Below are 26,998 nucleotides of genomic sequence, written 5' to 3' on the forward strand. Positions count from 1 at the left end.
TCCCTAGTCATGCCATCTACTGCCCAGTTAAAGAACTAGAACGAGATGTGCCTTATCATCACTGTCTGGAAGAACTGGGTTGTATGTCTAATTTGGTTGATCAATACACTATTGTCAACTCTCATAATTTTATAGCAAGTCTTGCAATATTTGGGGGTGTTCTTAAAACCTTGGCACCTGTAATCAATTGGTTATGAGAGATTCTCAGCTTTTATTTAAAAAGAAAAAAAAGTAATTGTGACAAAGTTCCTCCTCTGCGTAGGGGGTCCTGCACTTATTGGCGGATTTGCTTGCCTCAGAGGTTCACAGCAGCCCTCATTTTGGCCACTTTCGTGGCTCAGATCTGCCGTTCACTCAGTTAGCCTCATCGCTGGCCAGCATGGGGAAAAGGAAGAAGAACAATCCCCGCAGTCTCTGCTGATCCACCTAGTGGATCGGGGAACAGGCCAGAGACCTTCCCCTCTGGTGGAACCCACAGTTCAGGTCAATTCCTCTGGTATCAAGTAGGGAGTTGGGGGGGATGGAGGGATGGGGGAAACCCGGGCCCGCCCTCTACTCTGGGTTCCAGCCCAGGGCCCTGTGGATTGCAGCTGTCTACAGTGGCTCCTGTAACAGCTGCGTGACAGCTACAACTCCCTGGGCTACTTCCCCATGGCCTCCTCCCAACACCTTCTTTATTCTCACCACAGGACCTTCCTCCTGATGTCTGGTAATGCTTGTACTTCTCAGTCTTCTAGTAGTATGCCTTCTCACTCTCAGCTTCTTGCTCCTCTTGCTCCCAGCTCCTCGCGCACACACACCACAAACTGAAGTGAGCTCCTTTTTAAACCCAGGTGCCCTGATTAGCCTGCCTGTCTTAATTGATTCTGGCAGCTTCTTGATTGGCTGCAGGTGTTCTAATCAGCCGGTCTGCCTTGTTTCCAGAAAGTTCCTGATTGTTCTGGAACCTTCCCTGTTACCTTACCCAGGGAAAAGGCACCCACTTAACCTGGGGCTAATATATCTGCCTTCTATCACTTTCCTGTAGTCGCGGGACCTCCTGGTCAACCTCCTCCTGGCCCTGGCTAAAATGGCCATCTATAAAATCAGGGTGAGGAGGTTGGCCAATGGAGTCTCCTGTGACTGTGAGGCCTATTTCCGATCCTCTGTCCATTCACGTATCCGGGCAGAGTTCCTCTGGGCGGCATCCACTGACTCCCTTGACGCTTTTGAGGAGCAGTGGGCGCTGTCCGGGGTTCTCTGCTTGGTGTCCCCATTTGGTTCCCTTCATTTGACCCTTTGACCACACTCCTGTCCTGTTATTTCATTAGTTGTCCCCCCAACTTATTTGGTGTCCAGGTCCTGTGGATTCCCCTCTTAGGCTGGGCGGGGGGGGATCCTTTAGCAGATCCAATAGGATCACTCTCCTGTAGCCATCTGGCCTGACCCTGTCACAGTAAGTTTCTAGCTGTCATGATTGCAGAGAAAAATGTGACCAGCGTGAACCTTAATGACTTAAAATCCAGAAGACACAAAAGGACCCCCACATTATTTTTTGTAAATCTCATGATTTTTAAGCCAATCGCATAAGCTTTTGGACCCCTGACCTGTGATTTTAGAATGCTTGGGCATCAGAAAACTGTTACTCTAAGACTCATGAACCAGATTCTGAAACCTGAACAGAATTGTCTTTGGTTTGTGGCCCTGGATGGTGTGTGCAGGCACCCTGTCATTGTTACTAAGACAGAGAAAAGGTTAGAAGCCTCTCTTAAGAAGTGTCTGCCCATACTGCAGGAATTGCAACAGAACCAAGCCATGGAAGAGCCTAGAATGACTGATCACAGCACTGATGATTTTCACCATCAGGAAGGTTAAAGGTGAATAAGGAAGAAGCGGGTCTCTGAGTGCTGGACCCTTGTCCTGAGGCTCTGAATACGTGGAAGACTGGCCTCCTTGTGCTTACAGATTCTGGCTATGAAGTGTTGCTTTGCTTTCTGGATGTAGAAAGCTGTTAAGCGTGGAGGCCTCGTTTTTATTTTACTATGGGAGCTGGTCAGTGATCATGTGTTTGCCTACTCCCAGAGTAGGCTGTTACATTTTGATGCTGCTTAGTGATCTCACATACAAAGTTGTTGATAAAAATAAACAGCCAGAAGAGCCCCAGCCTAGGTCATGCTTTCATTTATTCACTTCATATAAAAATCTCTTAAGAATGCATCTGAACACAATATATAATACTATAACATACATTGTGTGAAACTTCTGAAAACAATAAAATAACCACCTGGAACAATGCAGTGTTCAACAGACATACAAACCCATTGATCATGCACAACTGTGCTAATCTCATCAACTATTTAGTCACAAGTTGGACCGAAAGCTTGAAATATATTTTACAAACTGAGATTGACACCATTAATGATGCCTAACAAGCTTTCTCAGAAGAAGCTTCACAGCACAATAATTACATCAGTTCACATTTTGTCATAGAAATTCACATTGGGTTGTTCATATACTGGAACATGACATTTAATAGTTGGCAGCATTCACAGGGGGTTTCTTTTTCAGCGCTTCAGTAGTTTAAACAGCTCATGCTATTGCCCCCATTCCCAGTCATAAGATACAACTCTTCTTAACTCATCATGAAAATGAAACTCCTGTGAGCCAATGCCACCTGAATGCCCTCTATGGGTTCCGTATGTCTCTTATGCTATGTTCAGGTTCTTCTATTTTATGCAATACAAAAGGTTACAAGAAAAAAAGGCAACTCTTATCCAGAGTTTTCTACACAATTAACACCACCGTTGACAGGCAATGTTAATTTATATAAATTAATAACTTACAAAACATTACATTATATACAGTCAGTAATAAATACACTGTTATAAACAGTAATGGACGTGTTAGAGCTCAAGGCAGTGCAGGAGAAGGATGATGGAACTAAACCTAGGAAACATGAACTACAGGTGAGAGAAACACAAAGATCCGAGCGTGCAACTTCCACTGAGCAAAGAAACTGCCAAAGGGAGAACGCACATCACACACTGCCTTATTACACTTAATTGTATACGTACTGCATTGTGCTAGAAAAACAGAACTATCCTTTATCCTGTGCACAACAAAAGTGAACCCCACTGAGGAAAAAATACGCTTGTGCACAGCAAGCAAACAGGAAAGATGTGCAATGGCATTAAATGACTTGAAAAGATCAGCTGGAGATTTAATGAGACTATTAAAGGTGCAGAAATGCAAAATTGGGGGTACCCCTTCTGTTTAGCCTGTAAAAATGATTAACCGCAATAAAGTGACAGATATTGCCCATGAGAGAAGGAAGACTTTCTTTTAACAGGAAGAATCAAAAAAGTATCCACCAATTTTGAAACACGTTGTGGAGAGTTTTATACTAAACTTTGTGTATTTAATAGGCTCTTGAAAAGACGTGAAAGTTTACAAAAAAGGCACACAGGTCCGCAGACAGGTGGTTAGGTGGACAGGTTTTATATGTAGAGTTACTATTCAGTAGTTTCTATCAGACTAACTGGTATAAATCCCAAAACCTTAACAGTATAAAATCTCTCAGTTCTATGTCGTTCACTTTCAACCAGTTCAGTAACAATTCAAGCTGGCTCCGGAACAACACAATGTTTTAAGATGACAAGGCTTAAACTACAATGTAGATCATCTGTTAGTTTCCTGAGCAATCATTCCATACACGATCTTTAACCTTGACTCCAATCTCAAGTAGCTGGGAAGATCTTTTAGCCAATGTTAGACACAGGCCTAAGACCTAGATCGCAGGCTAGTCCAACAAGACAGCTTGCATGCTCATTAAGTGTTTAAAGTTCACCTACATACAGTACATTATGTATCAACAGGTGACATATCTTCTGTCACAATTTCTATATTAGCCTCTTCTTGTGATTCCCTTTTGTCTGGGTCAATCACACAGAGTGTCTTTGTATTGCTGAAATAGTGGATACTCTCACTCTCCTTTTCAGGTCCATCTGAATCCTCCTCTTCAAGAGTCAGTTCAAACTGGAACTTCTCCATTAGACCCTGACAGTCTCTATTCCGTTCATCAAGGGGAGGGGAGGGACTCTGAGGTATCATACTCTGGTACCAGTTCCTATTGTCTTCTAAAGTATCCAGGATGTCTTGTGCGTCAGGCTGCACTAGGTCTGCCCAGGTCTCCCAAAGTGGATGGACGATGTAATCAATGAATCCAACCTGAGAAACAAAGTATTACATACACATTACAAATGACTGATGCATTTTTTCAGAAAATATTCAGCAACACTAAGGACCTGATTCTGAGAAGCAGCCTTTTGTTTTGCCTGCAAATAACTGCATCAGACTGGGCCTCCAAACCCAGTGTCTAAACGGCACCATATGAACCCGTCATGCCTGTGCAAAACTGTACCTACAAAAATGAAAGTTGGCTTAAGGCCTTTTTTAACATCAGGCCCTGAGTGGAGGTTTAATTAAAAACAACAGTCACATGGACATTCAGAGATAAGGCTACCATTATGCCATCCCATAATGAACATGTGATTATAAATAGGCTTGCTGTTATCTTTGGCTGACTCCAAACCCCCGCTCCCCCCCCCCCCATTCTGGTGCAATACTAAGGCAAAACTCAATCTGAGTTAATCTTTGGGAGATAGAAGATGTAGTTGCTATTTAAATGTCACCTCTCAACTGTTACCATACAGAGGTACCTGAAATGACAATATTGATTATTTTTATGGCAATTGCAGTGCAATTCCCCTTGAGCATTCATGTGGCTGGCAGCTGTGAAAAAGCCAGCGTTCTTAGATTGACTTTCAGTCCGAATTCTGAACGTTATTGCTTTTATGGACTTAAGTTTGACCTTTAATGATATCTTATTACTGCATGTAGCTTGTGTTTGTGATTACTTGTTTTCTCTGCTCTGCACCTTTAAATAGAGAGATGTCTCTCCTTTCTGCTGTAGAGGTAGCTGCCGTTTTTCTGTTTGGATGCAGTCTACTACAACTTTCTTTTTTCTTTGTTAAGAGTATACAAAACAAGATGAAGGACCCACAACAAAAAATAATCCCTTGTTCCCAGTGTTGGTATAATATGTATGCAGGCCTCCTGTGATACAGATGGATGTGTCATTGATGGAAATAATGATGGTCCAGGTTGGGTCTGTGAGTCCTTCAGACTATTGGCAAACAAGCTCTGCATTGGCTCACTTTTTAACTGTCTGACAAACAGGACATACAGGATAGAGAAAACTGAATGGCCATAAAGAGGATTGAAATTCTTCCATCTTGGCAGAATGTGTCACTTGACTCCGCGCACTGCTGGACAGCATTTCTATGCAGCAGGAAAACGGCTCTCTAAGGGGCCAGACTCAACATGCAGATGTTTGCTTTGGAAATCGCATATGCCTCCTTCAGACACAACAGGATGTCAATAGAACCATTATAATTCAATTGTAACAGACTGTTGCGGCAGCTTAAACAAAAAGGTGATGAAAACTTCCTGCTGCACACATTTGGAGGCACTTTTAAAGTGAAAAAACTCCAGTGCTGTGGTGAGTGGATAGTGGGGTTCATTGACATCATAAAAGCTCCCAATATTCACAAAAGGACTAATGGTCACAAATGCTGCAACTTTTAAATGAAGCAAACAGTTAATTGTTTGTCTAAACAAGCATCTCAAACAACCAAGCAAACGATCACACTTTGTTTTGCCTGTTTCTGAAAAGAATATTTACTAGATTTAAAAGGACACTATTTAGTATATTTGAGAATTTTAAATATGTTTGTATTTGCCATTCTTTCTATTTTAGGCCCTTTTAACTTCAAAATATAAATGCCTCTCTCTCTGTTGATGCATTTTTTTTCTTGTTCAAATGGTCTCCATTCTGTTCAATTCCCAATCTCCCTGCATAACCACAATCCATGTTTTAAAATCTCTCTGAAGTGAGAAGATGGAGCAGAAAAACTTTTCAACACTGACTCATGGGGCACGTGGACATTTCCCTGCCAAACTGGAGTCATAGATTGTTGTTGGGTTAACAAATGAGCCAAGATTTTTTTTCAATGGCAACGTGAATAATGTTGAAACTACATGGTTTAGCACAGGAGGACATTTAGAAATAATAATGATCAACTTTATTAATTATTTGGGCCCACAAATCCTTGACAATGTCTTGTTCAAGCCAATTAAATAAGCAACTGAGGCACCACTATCTAAAGAGCAGAATGTGCTTTAGTCAAACACAAGTTATTGGGATGACTGGGTTAAATTCTACGGCTTGTGTTATACAGAACACGCTGCATGATCTAATGGTGCCTTCTAACCTTAAAATCTATGAATGAGAACAAGGGATGTGCCAATTAGTTCTCACAAAGTAAGAAATATTCCAGTCTTCAAAGGAGCTAACTCCTTTTAAAATATTTGTATTGATTTAGATAAATACTGCCCTGCCCCCCCAAACTCCTCCTTCCATGTCTTCCAAAGGGCCCTTAAGATTATAGCCTGAAAACCTGTGGGTTTCCACAGGTCTGACAATCCGCACTGGGTTGGCTGTTGTCTATGGATCTTTCCCAAAGCATTCTGGAGTGGATCCTGACTAAGGAAGTCCGTAGCCTGTGCAAAATGTAAAGAGACTAGCCACTAAACAGAGACTGCCAAAACTTTGGTGACTTGGCAGGATATTGACCAATTTTGGAGGGACTCATTGAGGACCAAGGAGAAGGATGTTGTGAAGGATGAGAGAAGAATAGTAGGTGGGGGAAATCTGAATCGCACCTTCCCAGCCAGGGGGATCAGATAGATTCCCAGTTGCTTCTGGAAGTAGGAACACAAAAAGAGAAGGTTGAGTCTGCATTTGAACATGACGCGAAGCGAAGCGGGAAAGAGAACACCTAGAATGGTCACGTAAATCCATAAAAGCTTCAAAGACATTCAGCTATTTGGGGTTTATCAGAATCTAACTTCTGAACCTTTGATTATTTACCTATTCCACTGAAAAAAACCTGTCATTATAAGTGAAAAGGCAGATTACCCTTGAGCATATAAAATGCAGCAACAGGATGCCACGTCCTTAATAAAAATATCAAAATCAATGGAAAAAACATTTGGACCAAACTCATCCCTGGTGTAACTCCACTGATGAAACCAAAGTTACATCAGGGATGAACTTGGCCCATTCAATTTTAAAACTACAAACTGAAACAAATAAAATGTACCCCAATGTAAATTACCTGTGATTTCTCCACTGAGGCTGTGTGTTTGTCACACATTGGACTAATTTCCATTCCTCTTTCTCGTTCTTTGTCTCCCTGCTGGAAAAATTCCTCCATGATTCTGTCTGTCCACTGCCGATATAATTCCAGGGATTTTGTGGGATTACTCAAATCTGCACAATGTACCATATTTCGGAGAACCTGAAATTATATTAATAAGAAAACTCATAAAATCAAGTGTAATAAAAGAAAATTTTGGACCATACCTGTTTGTTTAATCAAGAACATTTTAATCACAAAAATCTTTGATTATGCAACATCCTATGAAAAAATAACTTCTCAAAAATTTCTTCCAAATTACACTAGAGATTAGTTGTCAGGGTCTTTTGTGGAAGCACAAAGGGCACTGTGTGCCAAATCAACTAACTTGATAGATATACAGGGTGCAGTTGCAGTATGCCATCACATAGGTCTGTTCTTGAATGCAGGTGCTTCCCACCATTCATAATTTCTTCTCTAAATTGAGGCTTTTATAGCTAAATAGCCCAGCTTTATTAACTGAATAACATCCCTTATACGCAAACAAAATGGTTTTGATTAACTGTGGACAAATGGATTTACAGAGAAATGGAGTGTTCTATATTTTACAGCAACTTCTCTCTCCAGATTAACAGCTTTTAAAAAAATGAATTGTGATCTTTATGTTAAACCAGTGATAAGGTGGGAGGTTTTTTTGTAAGCCTGTTGTTAAATGTCTGCCACCAAAGTCGAGGGAGGAATGGGGTGCTTTCCCTGCCTCTGAAAGAGTAAGCCCCTTTCTCAGTACTCTGAGTCCTGGACTACACTAGAAGTTGACGTCAAATTTAGCAGCGTTAAATCGATTTAACCCTGCACCCATCCACACGACGAAGCCCTTTTTTTCGACTTAAAGGGCTCTTAAAATTGATTTCCTTACTCCACCCCCAACAAGGGGGTTAGTACTGAAATCGGCCTTGCTGGGTCGAATTTGGGGTACTGTGGACACAATTCGACGGTATTAGCCTCCGAGAGCTATCCCAGAGTGCTCCATTGTGACTGCTCTGGACAGCACTCTCAACTCAGATGCACTGGCCATGTAGACAGGGAAAGACCCGCGAACTTTTGAATTTCAATTTCCTGTTTGGCCAGTGTGGCAAGCTGCAGGTGACCATCAGCAGAGGTGACCTTGCAGAGCTCATCAGTAGAGGTGACCATGATGGAGTCCCAGAATTGCAAAAGAGCTCCAGCATGGACCGAACGGGAGGTACGGGATCTGATCGCTATATGGGGAGAGGAATCCATGCTATCAGAACTATGTTCCAGTTTTTGAAATGGATTTGTCAAAATCTCCCAGGGCACGAAGTACAGAGGCCATAACAGGGACCCGAAGCAGTGCCGCATGAAACTTAAGGAACTGAGGCAAGCCTACCAGAAAACCAGAGAGGCGAACGGCCGCTCCGGGTCAGAGCCCAAAACATGCCGCTTCTATGATGAGCTGCATGCCATTTTAGAGGGTTCAGCCACCACTATCCCAGCCATGTTGTTTGACTCCTTCAATGGAGATGGAGGCAACGTGAAAGCAGGTTTTGGGGACGAAGAAGATGATGATGATGATGAGGTTGTAGACAGCTCACAGCAAGCAAGCGGAGAAACTGGTTTTCCCAACAGCCAGGAACTGTTTTTCACCCTGGACCTGGAGCCAGTACCCCACAAACCCACCCAAGGCTGCCTCCCGGACCCACCAGGCAGAGAAGGGACCTCTGGTGAGTGTGCCCTTTAAAATACTATACATGGTTTAAAAGCAAGCATGTTTAATGATTAATTTGCCCTGGCATTCGCGGCTCTCCTGGATGTACTCCCAAAGCCTTTGCAAAAGGTTTCTGGGTAGGGCAACCTTATTCCAACCACCATGGTAGGACACTTTACCACTCGAGGCCAGTAGCAAGTACTCGGGAATCATTGTAGAACAAAGCATTGCAGTGTATGTTTGCTGGCGTTCAAACAACATCCGTTCTTTATCTCTTTGTGTTATCCTCAGGAGAGTGATATCATTCATGGTCACCTTGTTGAAACAGGGTGCTTTTCTTAAGGGGACATTCAGAGGTGCCCGTTCCTGCTGGGCTGTTTCCCTGTGGCTGACAAGAAATGTTCCCCGCTGTTAGCCACGGGGAGGGGGGAGGGGAGAAGGGCTAGCCACGTGCTGGGGGGAGGCAAAATGCGATCTTGGAACGAAAGTACATGTGCTATGTATGTAATGTTAACAGCAAGGTTTACCGTGAAAGAGTGTACCCATTGTTCTATAAAATGTGTCTTTTTAAATACCACTGTCCCTTTTTTTTCCTCCACCAGCTACATGTGTTTCAAGGATCACAGGATCTTCTCCTTCCCAGAGGCTAGCAAAGATTAGAAGGCAAAAAAAACCACTCTTGCGATGAAATGTTCTCTGAGCTCATGCTGTCCTCCCACACTGACAGAGCACAGACGAATGCGTGGAGGCAGACAATGTCAGAGTGCATAAAAGCACAAAATGACCGGGAGGAGAGCTTGCGGGCTGAAGAGAGTAAGTGGCGGGCTGAAGAGAGGGCTGAAGCTGAAAGGTGGCGGCAGCGTGATGAGAGGAGGCAGGATTCAATGCTGAGGCTGCTGGAGGATCAAACTAATATGCTCCAGCGTATAGTTGAGCTGCAGGAAAGGCAGCAGGAGCACAGACCGCCTCTACAGCTCCTGGGTAATCAACCGCCCTCCTCCCCAAGTTCCATAGCCTCCTCACCCAGACACCCAAGAACGCGGTGGGGGGGCCTCTGTCCACCTAGCCATTCCACCCCAGAGGATTGCCCAAGCAACAGAAGGCTGGCATTCAATAAGTTTTAAAGTTTTAAACTTTTAAAGTGCTGTGTGGCTTTGTCCTTCCCTCCTCCACCACCCCTCCTGATGCTTCTCTCCTCCACTACCCCTCCTGGGCTACCTTGGTAGTTATCCCCCTATTTTTGTGATGAATTATTAAAGAATGCATGAATGTGAAGCAACAATGACTTTATTGCCTCTGCAAGAGGTGATCGAAGGGAGGACGGGAGTGTGGTTAGCTTACAGGGAAGTAGAGTGAACCAAGGGACAGGGGGTTTTATCAAGGAGAAACAAACAGAACTTTCACACCATAGCCTGGCCAGTCATGAAACTGGTTTTCAAAGCTTCTCTGATGTGCACCGTGCCCTCCTGTGCTCTTTTAACCGCCCTGGTGTCTGGCTGTGTGTAACCAGCAGCCAGATGATTTGCCTCAACCTCCCACCCCGCCATAAACGTCTCCCCCTTACTCTCACAGATACTGTGGAGCGCACAGCAAGCAGTAATAACAGTGGGAATACTGGTTTCGCTGAGGTCTAACTGAGTCAGTAAACTGCGCCAGCGTGCTTTTAAATGACAAATGCACATTCTACCACCATTCTGCACTTGCTCAGCCTGTAGTTGAACAGCTCCTGACTACTGTCCAGGCTGCCTGTGTATGGCTTCATGAGCCATGGCATTAAGGGGTAGGCTGGGTCCCCAAGGATAACTATAGGCATTTCAACATCCCCAATGGTTATTTTCCGGTCTGGGAATAAAGTCCCTTCCTGCAGCTTTTGAAACAGACCAGAGTTCCTGAAGATGCAAGCGTCATGTACCTTTCCCGGCCATCCCATGTTGATGTTGGTGAAATGTCCCTTGTGATCCACCAGTGTTTGCAGGACTATTGAAAAGTACCCCTTGCGGTTTATGTACTCACTGGGTTGGTGCTCCGGTGCCAAGATAGGGATATGGGTTCCGTCTATGGCCCTACCACAGTTAGGGAATCCCATTGCAGCAAAGCCATCTACTATGACCTGCAAATTTCCCAGGGTCACTACCCTTGATATCAGCAGATCTTTGATTGCATTGGCTACTTGCATCACAGCAGCCCCCACAGTAGATTTGTCCACTCCAAATTGATTCCCGACTGACTGGTAGCTGTCTGGCGTTGCAAGCTTCCACAGGGCTATTGCCACTCGCTTCTCAACTGTGAGGGCTGCTCTCATCTTGGTATTCTTGCGCCTCAGGGCAGGGGAAAGCAAGTCACAAAGTTCCATGGAAGTGCCCTTACGCATGTGAAAGTTTCGCAGCCACTGGGAATCGTCCCAGACCTGCAACACTATGCGGTCCCATCAATCTGTGCTTGTTTCCCGAGCCCAGAATCAGCGTTCCACCACATGAACCTGCCCCATTAGCACCATGATGCCCACATTGCCAGGGCCCGTGCTTTGAGAGAAGTCTGTCCATGTACTCATCAATCTCGTCACCCCTCTGACGTCGCCTACTCGCCCGGTTTCGCTTTGCCAGGTTCTGGTGCTGCATATACTGCTGGATAATGCGTGTGGTGTTTAATGTGCTCCTATTGGCAAAGTGATCTGAGCAGGCTCCATGCTTGCCGTGGTATGGCATCTGTACAGAAAAAAGGCGCAGAACGATTGTCTGCTGTTGCCCTGACGGAGGGAGGGGTGACTGACGACATGGCTTACAGGGTTGGCTTACAGGGAATTAAAAGCAACAAAGGGGGTGGCTTTGCGAGAAATAGAATGGCCCCCTCAAGGATAGAACTCAAAACCTCAAGGATAGAACTCAAAACTGGGTTTAGCAGGCTGTTGATTTCACAGAGGGAGGGAGGAGAAAATGAATACAAAACAAATCTGGTCTATTTCTGGTTTTGAGCCACTTCATCTATCTTTATACATCTTGCTGGCAGCAGATTGTGCAGTATGACTGCTAGCCATCGTCATCTCCTGGGTGCTCGGCAGAAGATGGTGCAGTATGACTGCTGGCCATCGTCTTCTGCTGGCTGCTGATTAAAAGACAGTGCGCTGCCGGTAGGACTCAATCACCATGAGACGAAACTTAAAAGGGAAATGACCTGGCTGAGTCACTCCTATGTTTGCCCAGGCGCCCCTGACCTCATCGAGGTTGGTTAAAAGGGCACCCAGGACTACGTCGACGACGGCTACCAGTCATACTGCACTGTCTGCTGCCAAAAGGCAATAAACTGCTGCTGTGTAGCAATGCAGTACCACGTCTGCCAGCACCCAGGAGACATACGGTGACGGTTAGCTGAGCGGCTCCATGCTTGCCGTGGTATGGCGTCTGCACAGGTAACTCAAGAAAAAAGGCGCAAAACAATTGTCTGCCTTTGCTTTCATGGAAGGAGGGAGGGAAGGGGGGGCCTGATGATATGTACGCAGAACCACCCGCAACAATGTTTTAGCCCCACCAGGCACTGTGGGATAGCTACCCACAGTGCAACGCTCTGGAAGTCGACGGTTGCCTCGGTATTGTGGACACACTCAGCCGACTACATGCACTTAGAGCATTTGTGTGGGGACACACACAATCGACTGTATAAAAATACTTTCTACAAAACCGACTTCTATAAATTCGACCTAATTTCGTAGTGCAGACATGACCTGAGACTCAGTGCTGTGGGTTTTTCTATGCATTGGGATATTCTGGGGCAGATCTCTCAGATACACAATGGAACAACTTCAACGAAAGAGAGAATGAGAGAATATTGCAGTGCCTAAATCCATCCTAGGGCCTTCCTGTACCTCTTTGCTGCTCTCCATGGTATTGAACAGTAGCAATATGGGTCCTACAAGCTTTGAATGATTCCTAAAAAAGTTAGCACTGAACTTTGCAACAAATGCCAAGACTATACCCAGAATAAAACTATGCAGCATGGTTTCTTCAACAAAGAATAAACTGTGCAAAATGGCAAAAATCTAAAGGAAAATTGCAATCACATACCTGTATACGATCTGTATAGTTATCCAAAAGGAGAACTCCTGAACTTGTCACTTTCTTAGTTTCCACCATAGTCTTTAGATCTGCCAAAAGGCTCATATGTTTGGACATATCTGTTGCCAACACCTTTATAAAAGAAGAAACCCTTCTGAAGTAAATGCAGCAGTGCAAAAAGACGAGTTTTCTCTTTAAGAACAGCAGTAGGGATAGCCAGAGTACAGTAAGGGTAGAATTCTTACCATATCTATCACCATTTTCCTGAGAGTCTGACGCTGTTTCTTCGAAAGGTTCTGGAAGATATCACAGTGTTCTTCTTGCAGCAGTTTGAAACCCACAGCAAGATGGTGGTTTTCCAAGACAGATTCATCATTGTACATCAGAGCTAGTTCAGAATCTAGCAAAGAAGTGTGAAAGAAATTAGTAAGCATAATGCAGGATTTCAAACAGGAAATCCTTCTGTTGTGCATTAAAGTCTTTAGAATCATTTAAATAAATTATTAGAAACTGGGCATTCTGTGTTCTACTGGTTTTCTTTTTGTGTCATCAGAGCCAAATAGCGTGTGGTATTCTAATATTAACACTCATATTCAAATGTACTCATTATTATTCAGTTTAATTGGTAACTAGCTTGAGATGAGAGAAAAAAATTGATTTTTTTTGTAACTAACAATAGAAAGCATGAAACATGCAAAGAAACTTTCCAAAATGGAGTCATGCAGTTGTCTTGGAACTAACACATGTATTTAGCATGTTACAAAGTCGACTATGAACCACAAACATTAATCTTTGGCTTTATCATCATCCACAACAACAATAAAAATATAAAATAAAATATTATGTATTATTTATCTGTCTCATATTAGTTATAAAAGAACTGTCCAAGTTCACACTAATGACTGGAAGACTCACTGTGAATTAGTACTAGGAAAATAAACATGATTTATGTCACAAAGAGACCACATCACAAAGTTCACTTGTTTTTTTATTTTGACAACAGTTTAATTATTGCCCAGTTTCATGGTGTGCTAGTAGTCTACTGCAGAATATTGCACGACAGTAACACAGTTTTAAAGAAGTAATTTGAGACCTTACTCTGCTACTAAATCTTTGTTGACCAAGGGAAAGGGTGTATTAGATTTGCAGATTAGTGAGGTACTACTGTATTTAAAACAAGACTTACTTGTATTAATAAGAAATTGGTTGGAGACACCAGGGTGATCCACATCATGAATTGCAGCTGCAAAAATTGCTGCAAGGATTTCCAAATCTGTGAAGACAGCCTAGGAAAAAATGAACAATATGAGCATGTGACCACAGCCTTTGAACTATAAGCTCTGAGTGGTTTGCACGGCAAATTGTCAAAACTAATTGTCCTCGTTTTTAAGATTTAGCCTTCCATAAGCCAAATGTTTCTAGTCAGAAGAAAGCCCTTCAAACAGTTGTTTGCACTTGTTACTGAAAATTATTTAAAGTATCTTTGCCCTAAGTAAACTAAGCCATCAGAAAAAGCAGTACGGTATACTACTTTTGCAATATGGATTGATGCTGAAGCAGAGTGCATCAGTTTAAGTGTTCTGCTATGCATTTTAATGATCTTAAAGTGAAATCCTGAGTCTGTGAACAAAACTCCAATAATAGATTTTGCGGAGTTGAGAGTGGACAAAATCTCATCTACAAACCAGAAGTAATGACAAGACATGGAATAGATGCTCTGAACCTTGTATGGCGCTGGAATACACAACCACTAGCCCACAGGTTAGCTCAAGATTACACACTTCAGTCATTCATGCCCTCTGTTGCCTTCCAGCAGTTAGGTTTCAGGGCCACCAATATTGCATATAGCTTCAATTAATTCACACAGAGGATCTATACATTGAAATACCCATTCAGATATTCTGCTTTACTGCTTTAGAATTATCCAGCCAAATTACTTCAATGCCCCAATACAGATCACTTTGTTAAAAGCAGAACAACTTACATCTAATGCAGGCGTAGAAAGAAGAACGTGTGTCGACTGGGCAACATCAGCAGCATGTAGGCTGTTATGGTAGGCTACATCGGAATGGTAGTGGTCTTCCAGAGTCATCATGTAAGTTACAAAGGTGTCAGATGAGATTTTGAATGTTTTTAGTAGATCTCTCTCCTGTTTAATAAATGTGAAAAGAATACATCTTAATCATGCAACCAAAGGTCTCCTCATACACATATTTTAGGAGTTAACAAACCAGAAAACAATCAGAAACCATACAAGTGTTGTAAAAGAATAACAAATGCATGTAGAATCTCTAACCTGAAATATGGCATACATAATACAGGTGAGGGGCCTGCTGTGTGAATATCTTGCAACATTAAATATGTTAAGACCCCATTTATTTAGATCCTCCAACTCCTATAGAAAAACAAAAACAATAAAAGAGAATAGTTAAAATACTTTAAAAATGCACGTGGGAGCATGTACCACACACTATCATAGCTATCAGTTTAATCAACCCTTCAGTATTTTCTGAAAGTTTAATAATATGATAATTAATATTAACTGGTAATTATCAAAGTACATGAAACGTAGAGTAACACTGAAGATTCTATGTCAAACCACTGTTCAGTGGAGAACACACTGCATTGAGTCATTAGAGAATTATTTTCAGAGCTATGTCTCCTGTAGCCGCAGGAAACCCCAGCGAGAAGACAAAGGCAAAGTGGCCAATAGTAGACAGGGCTGAGCTGTGTTCACCAATGCCTAAGACTTTACAAAAACAACGAGGAGTCTGGTGGCACCTTAAAGACTAACAGATTTATTTGGGCATAAGCTTTCGTGGGTAAAAAACCCACTTCTTCAGATGTTAGTCTTTAAGGTGCCACCGGACTCCTCGTTGTTTTTGTGGATACAGACTAACACGGCTACCCTCGATACTTAAGACTTTATGGTTCAGAACTACTTAGTCACACCTTCCTCTTTCTGATCTTTTAAACTATTCTGATTAAATTTCAAAGGCCTATACACAGCTAAAAATATGCTTTTGGGGCCTGATTCAACTCCCATTGAAAACATTAATTAAGACTCACAATACTCTTGTCAGATAGGTAATATTTATTCCCATTTTACAAAAGAGGCTGTCAGGCTAGGATAAGTGACTCGCTCTACTAGTTCAAACAGATGAGACAAGAACCCATAAGACCTGGCTCCCATTTTAATGCTAAAGCTAGTAAACACCACCATCTTCTCTCTCTTTCCAGCTTCAGCGAAGATCCAGAATGATATAACTGCAAGGACGTTTATGTACAAGAATTATGCACACCTTGGCCAGATGGTCTTCCTTTTCTGTTTTCACACCAAACCGTGAAATGCTGGTGTTGTTTAAGCTTGAACTATGCATTAATTTTTTCACTCCACTGATCTGTGTCATGAGCTGCTGTTTTTTCTTCTTCTCTCTGTCTTTCTGTGTGGGAGAGGGAATCTCCACATCATTTTGTTTGTCTGTGAAAGAAAAAAGGTGAAATGATTCAACTACACAGAATCAGGACACAGCAAACTTTCACTTTAAAATTAACCATTTGGAGGTGCTCCATTAAGTTTTCATTTTATGCACATGATAATTTTAGAACCTTGTAACCTACTTTACAATCACTCCTGAGTATTTAAAAGAGTATTTTAATAAACCATTAAAAATCACATTGAATTTGAAATACTACATTCAAGCAAGCAATGATTATTGTAAATTAAGACGTTATTGCTCATTACCAGTGTCTTTAACATAGTAATCATTAATCATGAAAGGCTGATACACTCAGGTCTAAATCCACTCATAGCACAAATGCTGATCTAAGATCTTATGCTGCTGTAAAGGATGTTAGTGATCCTAGGAAGAGAGGGTCAAATTTACTGTTGGTGTAACTTTACTAGTGTCAGGGTAGTTACACCAGAAGAGAATTTGGCCCCTGATGAGAATAGCAGGCTGTCAGAAACAGCTGACACTCTCCTCTTGTGAGTGGAGCTGCCACTGAATGTGAAAGAAGGATGTGTCCAAGGTAGCAAAATCTAGGCTGATTTAGTCGTTCCACACACAGATTCACCCCAGAGGCCTAGTGTATTTTAAAGACGGCCCCTCCTGATCTAAACCTAGTGCAGGACAGCAACATAATCGCTGTCTGCCCTCCATTGTGATGAACCTTCCCTTTGGGCTTTGCTGGGGCACGGTACACCATGCAGTTATCCTTTATGCCTGCTGACACCAACTTTGCTTAATTTGGGCAATAGCCTAATACTGTTTGTATAATACAATGTTCACCCTTTAGATTAATTCCAATCATTAAAAATGAACAAAGTGTCATACAGTGCACTGAACTAATTCATGTCCTCAGATATGTGTAGAACTATTATTGACTTCAATGGGAGTTGAGCACAAGTAACTGGGGAGAGAATTTGGCCTGCTTTGATTTGTTTTAATAAATAAATCTATTTACATCATTAGTTATCGCCTTTCATTTAAGGGAACACAAATAATTTATTTATTGGATTAAAATGGAGAAAGAATGGCACATGGCTTTTGTAGGGCGCAGTTTTCCTGCACTGGTGAAATAGATTATAATCCCGTTGCACTTTTGCAGATCTGATCATCTCTAAAGGAGCTAAGGCATTAGCTGTGCTTTCCTTTGCTTAATTAAAGATCTGTATAATCAGAACTACTACTGTGTCTGCAACATTGCAATTAAGAAGAAAGACATTATTCACAATGACTGCTGATTTGGCATCAGTGGGTGTTTCCCTTGCGAGTAGGCACTGGACCAACAGAAGGACTTTCCTATATACAATCTCCTTAGCAATGGTTGAGTGCTAAGGCAGGGGAAAATGAAGATCCTAAACAAAACCTTGTTACTTGATAAAATAACTAAACTCATGAATTTTGTGAATTTTGAGAAAAATCCTTCTGACAGGTCGAATTTGCTGATACAGAATAATGATGGAGATCAAGAAACAATAAAAATAAAAACCTGTTCTTAACAGTAAAAGGTTTTAAGCTTAGTGATCTAGCTATGTATAGTATACTCATGTTGCTAAGTGGCCACCACAAAGTATTACTACTTATGAAAATATTCTACTTGAGTTTAAGTATGTATATTTTTTACCTTGATTTACAGTACTGACACTGGATACCTGCCACTTAACAGGCCGGTATTGTAACTAGTTCATTGATTTTAAAATATAAAAAAGGTGCAGACAGATATTCTGTACCTTCAACACCACATATTACAGTTTCTGAGCACTGTTATAATTCCCTCTCCCACCGAGTTTTTATTGTTTTCCATCAGTCCTACTTGTGGTCCCCTTTAAACCATCCAGAACATGTGATCACCTGAGCAAGTGACTGTCATCTCCTCTATGACTCTGTGGTCAGCTACCTAAGGTTTAGCAATTTGTTCCCCAGAGTGTCTGTTCCATGTGTTCTTAAAGGCAGTCTATGAGTATATATTACTCGTAAAATTAGCTACCACTCAAAAGCTGTAAAATATGCTGCAGGAGAAGTCCAAGTATCTGAGATGAGAATCACATCTCTAGAAAGCAAATACAAAATCAGGGTCTGGCCCTGCAGCTCTCTCACGTGAGTATTCCAATGGTGCAGGGTTGGGCCCTTAATGTTTACTGTATGGAAGCCTGTCATTAAGTGTTATCACTAATCCTATAATTACCACTCACAAAAAAGAAACACTCTCATTTGGAATTGGATTCATGCTGAAGTTGAAAATAAATTACTTAAAAAAAAATCACATTCTATATTGTAGATCTATATTTAGAACTTCTGTAGTACACAAATGGCACAGAAACAGATGTTGCAGTTCCACGTGGCTATAATTCTCTGATGAGATGAGAAAGAAAGGGAGCAGCTATACAGTTTGTCACTGCAGAGGATGGCATATAGTGAAAAACCATTTTGGGTTGTTGTAAATTCATCTAGAGAGGGCCAAGATAGGGGTAAGAATATACCCCTCTCAGCCCCCCAGTTTGGTCACGGATATGGATCCAAAACCTGCTGCCCTTACTCTGGCAGAATGCCCATTGACTAAATAAGGGCTTCAGGACTGGGCCATTAGAGGCAAATTTGACCTAAAGAAAGGCAGAGCGAATGTGGCATCTCTACAGTTCCCAAAGGACTTACTCTACAGCACCTGCTTGAGCCAATAGTGAATTTGGCCCTCTGGCTAATCAAGGCTACGATATATCATGCACCTTATTCATACCGTGAGCTGTTCATAGCCATATTTGTTCCTTTGCGCATTCTGAACATTACAAAACCGTTCTCCTGTTTAATTTAGGGAAGCAAAGAAGCAGTGTTTTCTTTTTTTGGCAGACATGAACAAGCAACCCCCATCCTAGAAGTACGGTTCATCTAGAAATCTAAGAATACACTTGGGTCCCTTTTTTTGGCAGACATTAACAAGCAATCCCCATCCTAGAAGTACGGTTCATCTAGAAAACTAAGGACACACCTAGATCCCTTTTTTTGCTAATTTAAAAAACGTAAAAGCTTTATTTATTTATTTTTAAAATGAACAATCAACCTATAATTCTCCCCAGTACACATGGCCCTCTGCTCCACATACAACACTGATGCAGGGCTTAAGTCGTTTGGTGGCCCCTACGTTCCCTTGCGGACTGGAGTGAATATCACCATTATAGAATAAGTAACAAGACATCTTCTGGAGTTGTGTTCCATTTGTGTTCTCTCCTAGTGACAAACAGTGATGAGCAGTAAGATTCTCACTTGCAAAAAATACAACAGGAAGAATCTGTAAATGCCACTGATGAAAATGAGTCCACTATAATGCAGCACATTGCATACTTTCCAGCTTCAGAAGTAGATTGTTGGATTTCAGCTACCTAGTCCTGCTCTACTTTTGGCACTATTTAATATTCTGGGTGTCCTGACGAGGCAGCTTGATAAAACAGAGCCAACAGATTTCCATAAGGGAGCTACAAACAATTATACTGATTATTAATAACGATGTGCTATGTCCAAAATAATGCCGTATCTTGATCCAAGTGTAAGCGTTTAACTGACACAGGGAATTGTTTTACAATATCTGGCCAGGAATATTTGTGTGTGTCTTCACTTCAATACAGAGGTTCCATATAAGGTCTAATGCACCACTTAGTGTTAAGGGCTTAAGTGGGACTTAAGTGTTGCATCGGTATTTTGCTGAACTTCTCCTCTTTAAGAATACTTACAAATTCTAAAACTGAATGTGAAACATTTACAGCAAATTACATGTTGTATAACAAATATAATGCAATCACATAGGGCCCAACCCTTTAAACACCTGATTCATGTCCATAACCCAACAGTTTCAACAGAACTACAAATGTGAGAAAAGTTATTCTTGGGTGTAAACGTTTTCAGGATCAGAATTAGCAGTGGTAAATTCATAAATATATAAATAGTGGAATAGAAAATGACTAAGACAAGGCTGTTTACTGTCTGAGAGGGCAATTATGCAATTATATGACAAAAGACGTGCAAAGAAGGGAAGTATTCAGCAGTATGTGTGTGACCTTGTCCTTTACATAAGGTCAAAAGAAAACCATGCATAATGCCGCTAACAGTAGGTTCGTGAAATCTTTTTGAAAACAGAAGCATTTTGTTAGATTTAGAGGAAATTATTTATTTTGAGGAAATACTTACTCAAACATTGTTCTATTTTTCCCCATTATATCTTTGAAATCTAGGCCACTTACCCAAAAAGAAAACATTTCAGCAATGTTTTGTACAGGATAACGATTTTAAAGAATGGACACAAGTATAGGCTAGTGGCTAATTTATTTTCCATGAAATCCTATTCCTGTGGGATATGAAAGTTTGGTGTGAAATGTCTTACCGAGGAAAGTGTTTGAAATGTATTCAGACACTTGGTTCCCGGATCGGCTCATCTCTGAGAGGTGTGTCAGCTCCCGGTTTAGCATTCTTTTGAACTGTTGAAATAAAATAAATAAATAAAAAGTCGTCATTTTTCTGAATGCCGTTCTACATTAATTTAACTGTAACTTTATTACATGCAAATCCATAAACAAGATATTGAAAAATAAACTGTAGATATTTAGAACATAGTTAGCACCATATGGTTAAATTTAGCTAATATTCAGCACCGTCAGAACTGGCAGTTTCTTACCGTCATATTAAACTGACAATAATGAATTTCTAACAGGATGTGCACATCAGGTTTTCCTGATGAAGGAGAAGGCTATATTTTATGCAATTTCTCTCAAAAATTGAAGTCCTCTACTGGTTTTCAATTCCACATCCTTCCTAAATTTTAAATATAAATTTGCTCTGTTTTGCTATATATTTGCAAAATAAAGGCAATTGTATACATTAGGAATGCATGACAGAGGAAAAATATATTGTAAATTTAAAGAAGAAAACATGTATGCTTGGATATAGAATATTACACTGCAGGTTATAAACATCTTTTCATCCTAATATGCACAAAATGATATTTCTAATTTTCAAATTAAACTATTTTTAGAACAATATTATTCTGTCCTCTGAAGTGAATTATCAAAAGGAAAAAAAACATTACATGTACGTATGTTGCATTTACAGTATGTTACCTCTTACTACACAGTGTATATAAATAACTTAAACAGGATATGCTTTATGTATTTTATATCCTAGATCTGTAATATATCAAGATTCTTAACCCACCTTGATGTAACCCCAAGATACAGATAACAAATAGTTTGCTTCAGGCATTTTGGAAAACTCCACAACAGAATCAACAAATCCCTTATGAAGAATTCACAGGTCAGGTAGAGGAATTCCACAAGAACAAGGATGTCCCAGTTTTCCAGTCAATAAAAAGCTTAATATTCATAAAAGCCAAAAGATTTGAAAAAACATGGTATTTGCTACTCCAAGACAAAGTCAAGCTTTGCAGTCAAGCTTTGCAGACAAGCTGTATGTGGGTTTATTTGCTGGCAGAACAGAATAATAAAATCAGGGATTGCACGAAGAAGCAAGAACTGCATTCAGCTAGATGGCTTGAAGCACTTATGAATTATGAATAGTCCTGGCTGCTTAGCCGGCTGAAGGGGGTCCCCACTCCAGATTAGTCTGGCTCAGCTGCGCTATGCAGGGAAGAAATGACGTTGTTTTTTGAGGGGTTTGCCAGCTATAGCAATACAGCCATGTTTTTCAAAAGGAAGATTAAAATGGAGGAAGCCCTGTGCATATTTAAATAAGTCAAAAGTAGGCAGCAGCCTCCTCATCTCAGTCTCCGCATATGTTTTAAAATCCTCATCATTTCAGAGACAGATGATTTTCAGTGAAAATGTTCACACTGAGATTTTTTTAAAACAGGATTGCTAACTCCTTCCATAGTAACCCTGATTTTGATTCACATTTCAGATCTCTAGTGAGATAAAGGGAACTGGGAATGTTTTCAGATGATAAATTATCAATATCTATACATTTTACCTCTGTTACAACCATAAGCACATCAGTGACCTTAACCTATAATGTGTGTCTACAAAGCACAATTTAAAATTTCAATCAATTGCTTTTGAATTGCTACATGAATGCATTCACAATCCCATTTTATAGATTTAATCAGAATTTTCATTGACATTTAAGGTTGCAATGCAATTAAATGATTAGAAAACAATTTGTTCTGTCAGTGAGAAATCATAGGAAAACCACTATTTACTGTGTATATGATGTAAATCAGAATAAGAAATCACTAGTGACTATATAGATATTCATGCTGCTTTAGGATTTTATTGTTGTCTATTGTCTGTATGATGCCACACATCATCCGACAGGATTCCTAAAATAAAAGTGAAATTTTAGGTTTTAAATTATTTCTGTTCTCTGACTGCTTTGAATAAATGTTATCAGTGCTGACTGGGATGATGTCATATGACTTTCTCCAAGTGTGTTCGGGGACATACATAAAGGGGAAGCCTACTGCTGTAATGTAACCCTCTGCCCCCACCATATACAAGCACTCAAGTACAGCAAAAAAGAATATCACAGTAACATGGCAACCGTACCACATGATAATCTCCTTCCTTTACTGTGAGGCTTCCCTTCAGATTGTAATGAAGCATCAAGAATAGCCTTGCTGCAAGAATTCTAATACTGTTTGAGAATTCTAACACTGCTTTAAGGAAAACGAAAACTAGTTTCTAAAAAGTTTTAAAACACTGGATTTAAAAAAAGAATCATGAGCAATCATACTATTTTGTGTGACATTTACAAGCCCAAAGAATCACAACAACTGATTTTCCAGGTAACTGTTTTCAAACATCCACCTCTAGACTGCTAGACTGTGTTTTTGGTGAACAACTCATTAAATAAGAATTTCCAACTGCTTACAATGGCTATATTTATGTCCCTGATGGATTTAGTGAAATATAAAGTATTGTTCTTTCATCACACAGAAATATACTTAAATAAACTGAATGACTTTGTCATAATATGCCTATTTTCTGGGTACTACTCAGCAGAACTATCAAGTAGCACATATAAGGAGGTCTTGCAATAGGTTTTGGTGCCCTGCAGGCCTATCCCACTGAAACTTGGTAATAAAAAACAAAACATTTTTGACTGCAGTGGTGTTCTAGCCATGTCAGTCCCAAGATATTAGAGAGGCAAGGTGGGTGAGGTAATATCTTTTACTGGACCAACTTCTGTTGGTGAGAGAGACAAGCTTGTGAGCTTACACAGAGCTCTGACTTGAAGGAGAGCTCTGTGTAAAGCTTGTCTCTCTCACCAACAGAAGTTGGTTCAATAAAAAACAATTTTTGAGCAGTTATGTAAAGGCCTCTTGTGGAAAGTCCAGAGTGGAGACTCCATTTTAATCAGGGCAGTCTACAAAATGCTGCCAAACCAGGAGCCACAAGAGGCCTCTAGATCACAGAAGTCCCACCCAGGCTGAAATGCCAGTGTGATGGATTGAGGTATGGAAGGGAGAATGAACAGCTTCGGGCTGCTGACAGAGATCTCTAGGGGTAGTTGTGGAATCAGGATGTCTCCCATGTTTATCGCAACTCTGCCTGGCACACATCACAGGTTTCCCTCTTTCTCTTTTAATACAGGAAACTTCCACCTATTATTCCACTAACTCCCTGTACTTCCTGCACACACACATACAAAGTCTGCACACCAAAGCTTAGGCTTTGCACCCACCCATAGGTCAGAACCTGCTTACAAAGCTTCTCTCCATCCCTTGCACACAAATAACCCCTGTTCCAAATGATTAAGACTTGAGTAAATAAGAGTATGAAATCTGTTTTTAATATTTTTCAGTTACTCACGTCCAAAAGCTGAGTAACTGGTGCCACTTCCCTTTTACCACGTAATGCCAGCATGGTAGGAGTTTAAGCATTATTTGGTTGGACTCCTTATCCTTACCATCTCTTTATCTTTATGTTTACCTCTAGACAATCTGTCCACCTGTACCGATGTGTTCTCCAGACAGTAATGGGTTAGTTCATAAAAGGTTCGACCAGTTTAACTACTGAAGGTCAGATGGGTCCTCCATAGTTGGTTTAGACAGACAACCATTCCTGCAAATTTCCAAATCCGATTCCCCGTGGCAAATGAATAGCACCAAGGAACCCACTAATCAGAGTATAGCAAGAATCATCAACAATTGGGTGGGCTAGAAGTGAAAGTAAAAGCACTGAAGATAGATCAGCTAACTGGCTACCACCCACAGCCTGCTTATGGAGAGAAACAGATCAACACCTTCAGAGCACAGTGTCTGAAAATGCCTGTAAGCAAAAAACGTGTGCATTTTTCACTTTAAAAGTGACTGGAGGCAGGGAGACTGTCACATGGCTTTAGGCAACTTTATGTGGTGTGACAGTGTCACCGGTCTCTGGCACATGATCAGTTCACTCAGGAATATGTCATAAGATCCCGGCAAGGGGAAGGTGTGAATGATGCTTGATGTGAAGGTCAGGAATCCCAGGGCTGTGGGCATGCTGGGGAATTACTTTCAATTACTAAAGCTCATTTAAGATTCATGTCAGCTGAGCGAGGTTAATGTCTCTTGATCCAAAATCAAGGAACTACCAAGCCAAAACTTGTTTTTTTTTTAATAATTATAAACAGAAAAATAAAGAATTAATGCACACACACCTATCTGTGTAATCACAAGGAACAGTAAAGCTCTCATAAAAGAGACGAGTTCTGACTATCTCAGTGCTTGAAAACTACATATTCACATTGGCCATAATCCGGCAAAGCATTTCAGCACATGCTTAGCTTTAAGCATGGAGGTAGGCCCATAGACTTAAAGCGTCAAGTTAAGCATGTTTTGAAGGATTTTACTGGACCAGGGCCTTTGTCTATACAAACAAACCACCACAATCAGGTGATTGTAAAAATGATTTTCAAACAAAGTTGTGTCAACTGGATTTGATAGTAGTTTGTACATATCCAGAATCGTGTATTACAGCTGAGGAGCTTAAAGCACTATGTAGACATTAAAAAATGTAGCCTGGCACCACGGCTACCATAATGTAGAAAAGTACTAGGTATTATCATCCCCATTTTGCAGATGGGAGCTGAGGCACAAAATGATTAAAGGACTTGCCCAAGGTCACATAGGATGTCTATAGTAGAGAGGGGATAGAACCCAGATCTTTTGACTCTAATCTCTGAACTTTAACAACAAAACCATGCCTTTCCTCTGTTCACTCAGCTTTAAGTGAGCAAATTCCACAGTCTTCTTCAGGCTTATAATCAGCACCTTTACATGACTGGTGAGCAGTACCGTAATACTGCTAAAAACGTTAACATGATCAAGTCCAGCCATGACAATTATCATCCTCGTTACACACAGGGGATTACTCATGTACAGCTGGAATATGAATTTATTCATAGAATTTCCTCAATAATGTGACATTGTTAAAAATGTACAGCCCGGTGAGGCATGAGGAGGACATTAAACAACACTTAGAAGCAATTACTACATATATAAACTGTTTGTTTTCTAGGACTCTGGATTTTTCTTGAGCTTCACTTGATGTCAAATGTTCCAGAGAGATTCTACTGTATGCCATTTGTGTGTAGTACCAATAGGGAGAATGCATGTTGCTTCCTCTGCACAGATCAAGGAATGATGTTATGTTAAAATCTATACAGTGACTTCTTAGCTAAACCAATCTGACAGCAAAGGGTAAAACCAACAGAATGTACACAAGCAATGAGAAAATGCCAATGGTTTTGTGTACTGTATGTTTTGTACAGCATGGTACACATTTCAAAGAACTAGTGAATGAATTTAGAGTTAATGCTGCATCCCTGTAATCAATAATAACAATACTTTGCATTTATACAGTGCCTTTCATCTGATCATCTCTATATATTTTAGAGAGGAAGGCATTATCATCCCCATTTTACAGATGGGAACTGAGCCATGGTGAGGTTAAGTGACTTGGCCATGGTCACACAGGGAATCAGTGTCAGGAATAGAACTTGGGTCTCCCTTTTCCATATCCCATGCCTGATCAGCAGATCGTGCAATTCAAGGGTAGAGTTTAAAAACGGAATACATGTTATTTTAATGGAAGTAAAATAATGAAGAAAAGCCTACGGATCCCAAACAAACATGAAGAATACCTGACCTTCTGAACAACAGTGTTCTGAAAACGTCTGGACAGTGATGAGAAAAAGCAATCAGGTTGTGCGGAGTTTTCTTGTAATGACTAGAAAAGTAATTTCAACCAAATTAGCTCAGCCAGACATTAAATCATTCCTTGATTGATACTGGAACCACTTTTGAAGTATTCACTGGGGCATTTGAGCCCCAGTTTCTTATCAGAGTCTTTGTTGTTGTTGGTAATTCTTTTCATTATAATTCATTTAATACTCTCCGATGTTATTTTCACAGATAAAGGAAAACTAAAGATGTTTCACTATCTAAAATGCAAATCTTTGCTTCATTCCTAGCCCTGTTAATGCTGACATATTGCTTCT

At 40.8% G+C, this 26,998-nt stretch overlaps 1 protein-coding gene across 4 annotated transcripts in view; it reads right to left on the reverse strand.

Moving 5' to 3' along the window:
* Nucleotides 1–2,144: 2,144 nt before the first annotated feature.
* PDE4B (phosphodiesterase 4B) overlaps nucleotides 2,145–26,998 on the reverse strand; it is a 395,290-nt gene continuing 370,436 nt past the window's right edge. For 3 of the 4 annotated variants that reach the window (XM_073357426.1, XM_073357424.1, XM_073357425.1), the window contains 9 exons: nucleotides 20,889–20,982; nucleotides 16,316–16,494; nucleotides 15,310–15,408; nucleotides 14,998–15,162; nucleotides 14,200–14,299; nucleotides 13,259–13,413; nucleotides 13,023–13,145; nucleotides 7,218–7,400; nucleotides 2,145–4,206 (listed from right to left, as the gene is read on the reverse strand). In XM_073357426.1, the coding sequence (XP_073213527.1) occupies nucleotides 3,841–4,206; nucleotides 7,218–7,400; nucleotides 13,023–13,145; nucleotides 13,259–13,413; nucleotides 14,200–14,299; nucleotides 14,998–15,162; nucleotides 15,310–15,408; nucleotides 16,316–16,494; nucleotides 20,889–20,982 (1,464 nt within the window). In that variant the 3' untranslated portion in view covers nucleotides 2,145–3,840. Of the gene's footprint in view, nucleotides 4,207–7,217; nucleotides 7,401–13,022; nucleotides 13,146–13,258; nucleotides 13,414–14,199; nucleotides 14,300–14,997; nucleotides 15,163–15,309; nucleotides 15,409–16,315; nucleotides 16,495–20,888; nucleotides 20,983–21,715; nucleotides 22,173–26,998 lie in introns of those variants that run through there. The other variant, XM_073357427.1, reaches the window with a different exon arrangement.

This window comes from Lepidochelys kempii, chromosome 8 (genome assembly GCF_965140265.1).
Source record: "Lepidochelys kempii isolate rLepKem1 chromosome 8, rLepKem1.hap2, whole genome shotgun sequence".
Taxonomy (NCBI): domain Eukaryota; kingdom Metazoa; phylum Chordata; order Testudines; family Cheloniidae; genus Lepidochelys; species Lepidochelys kempii.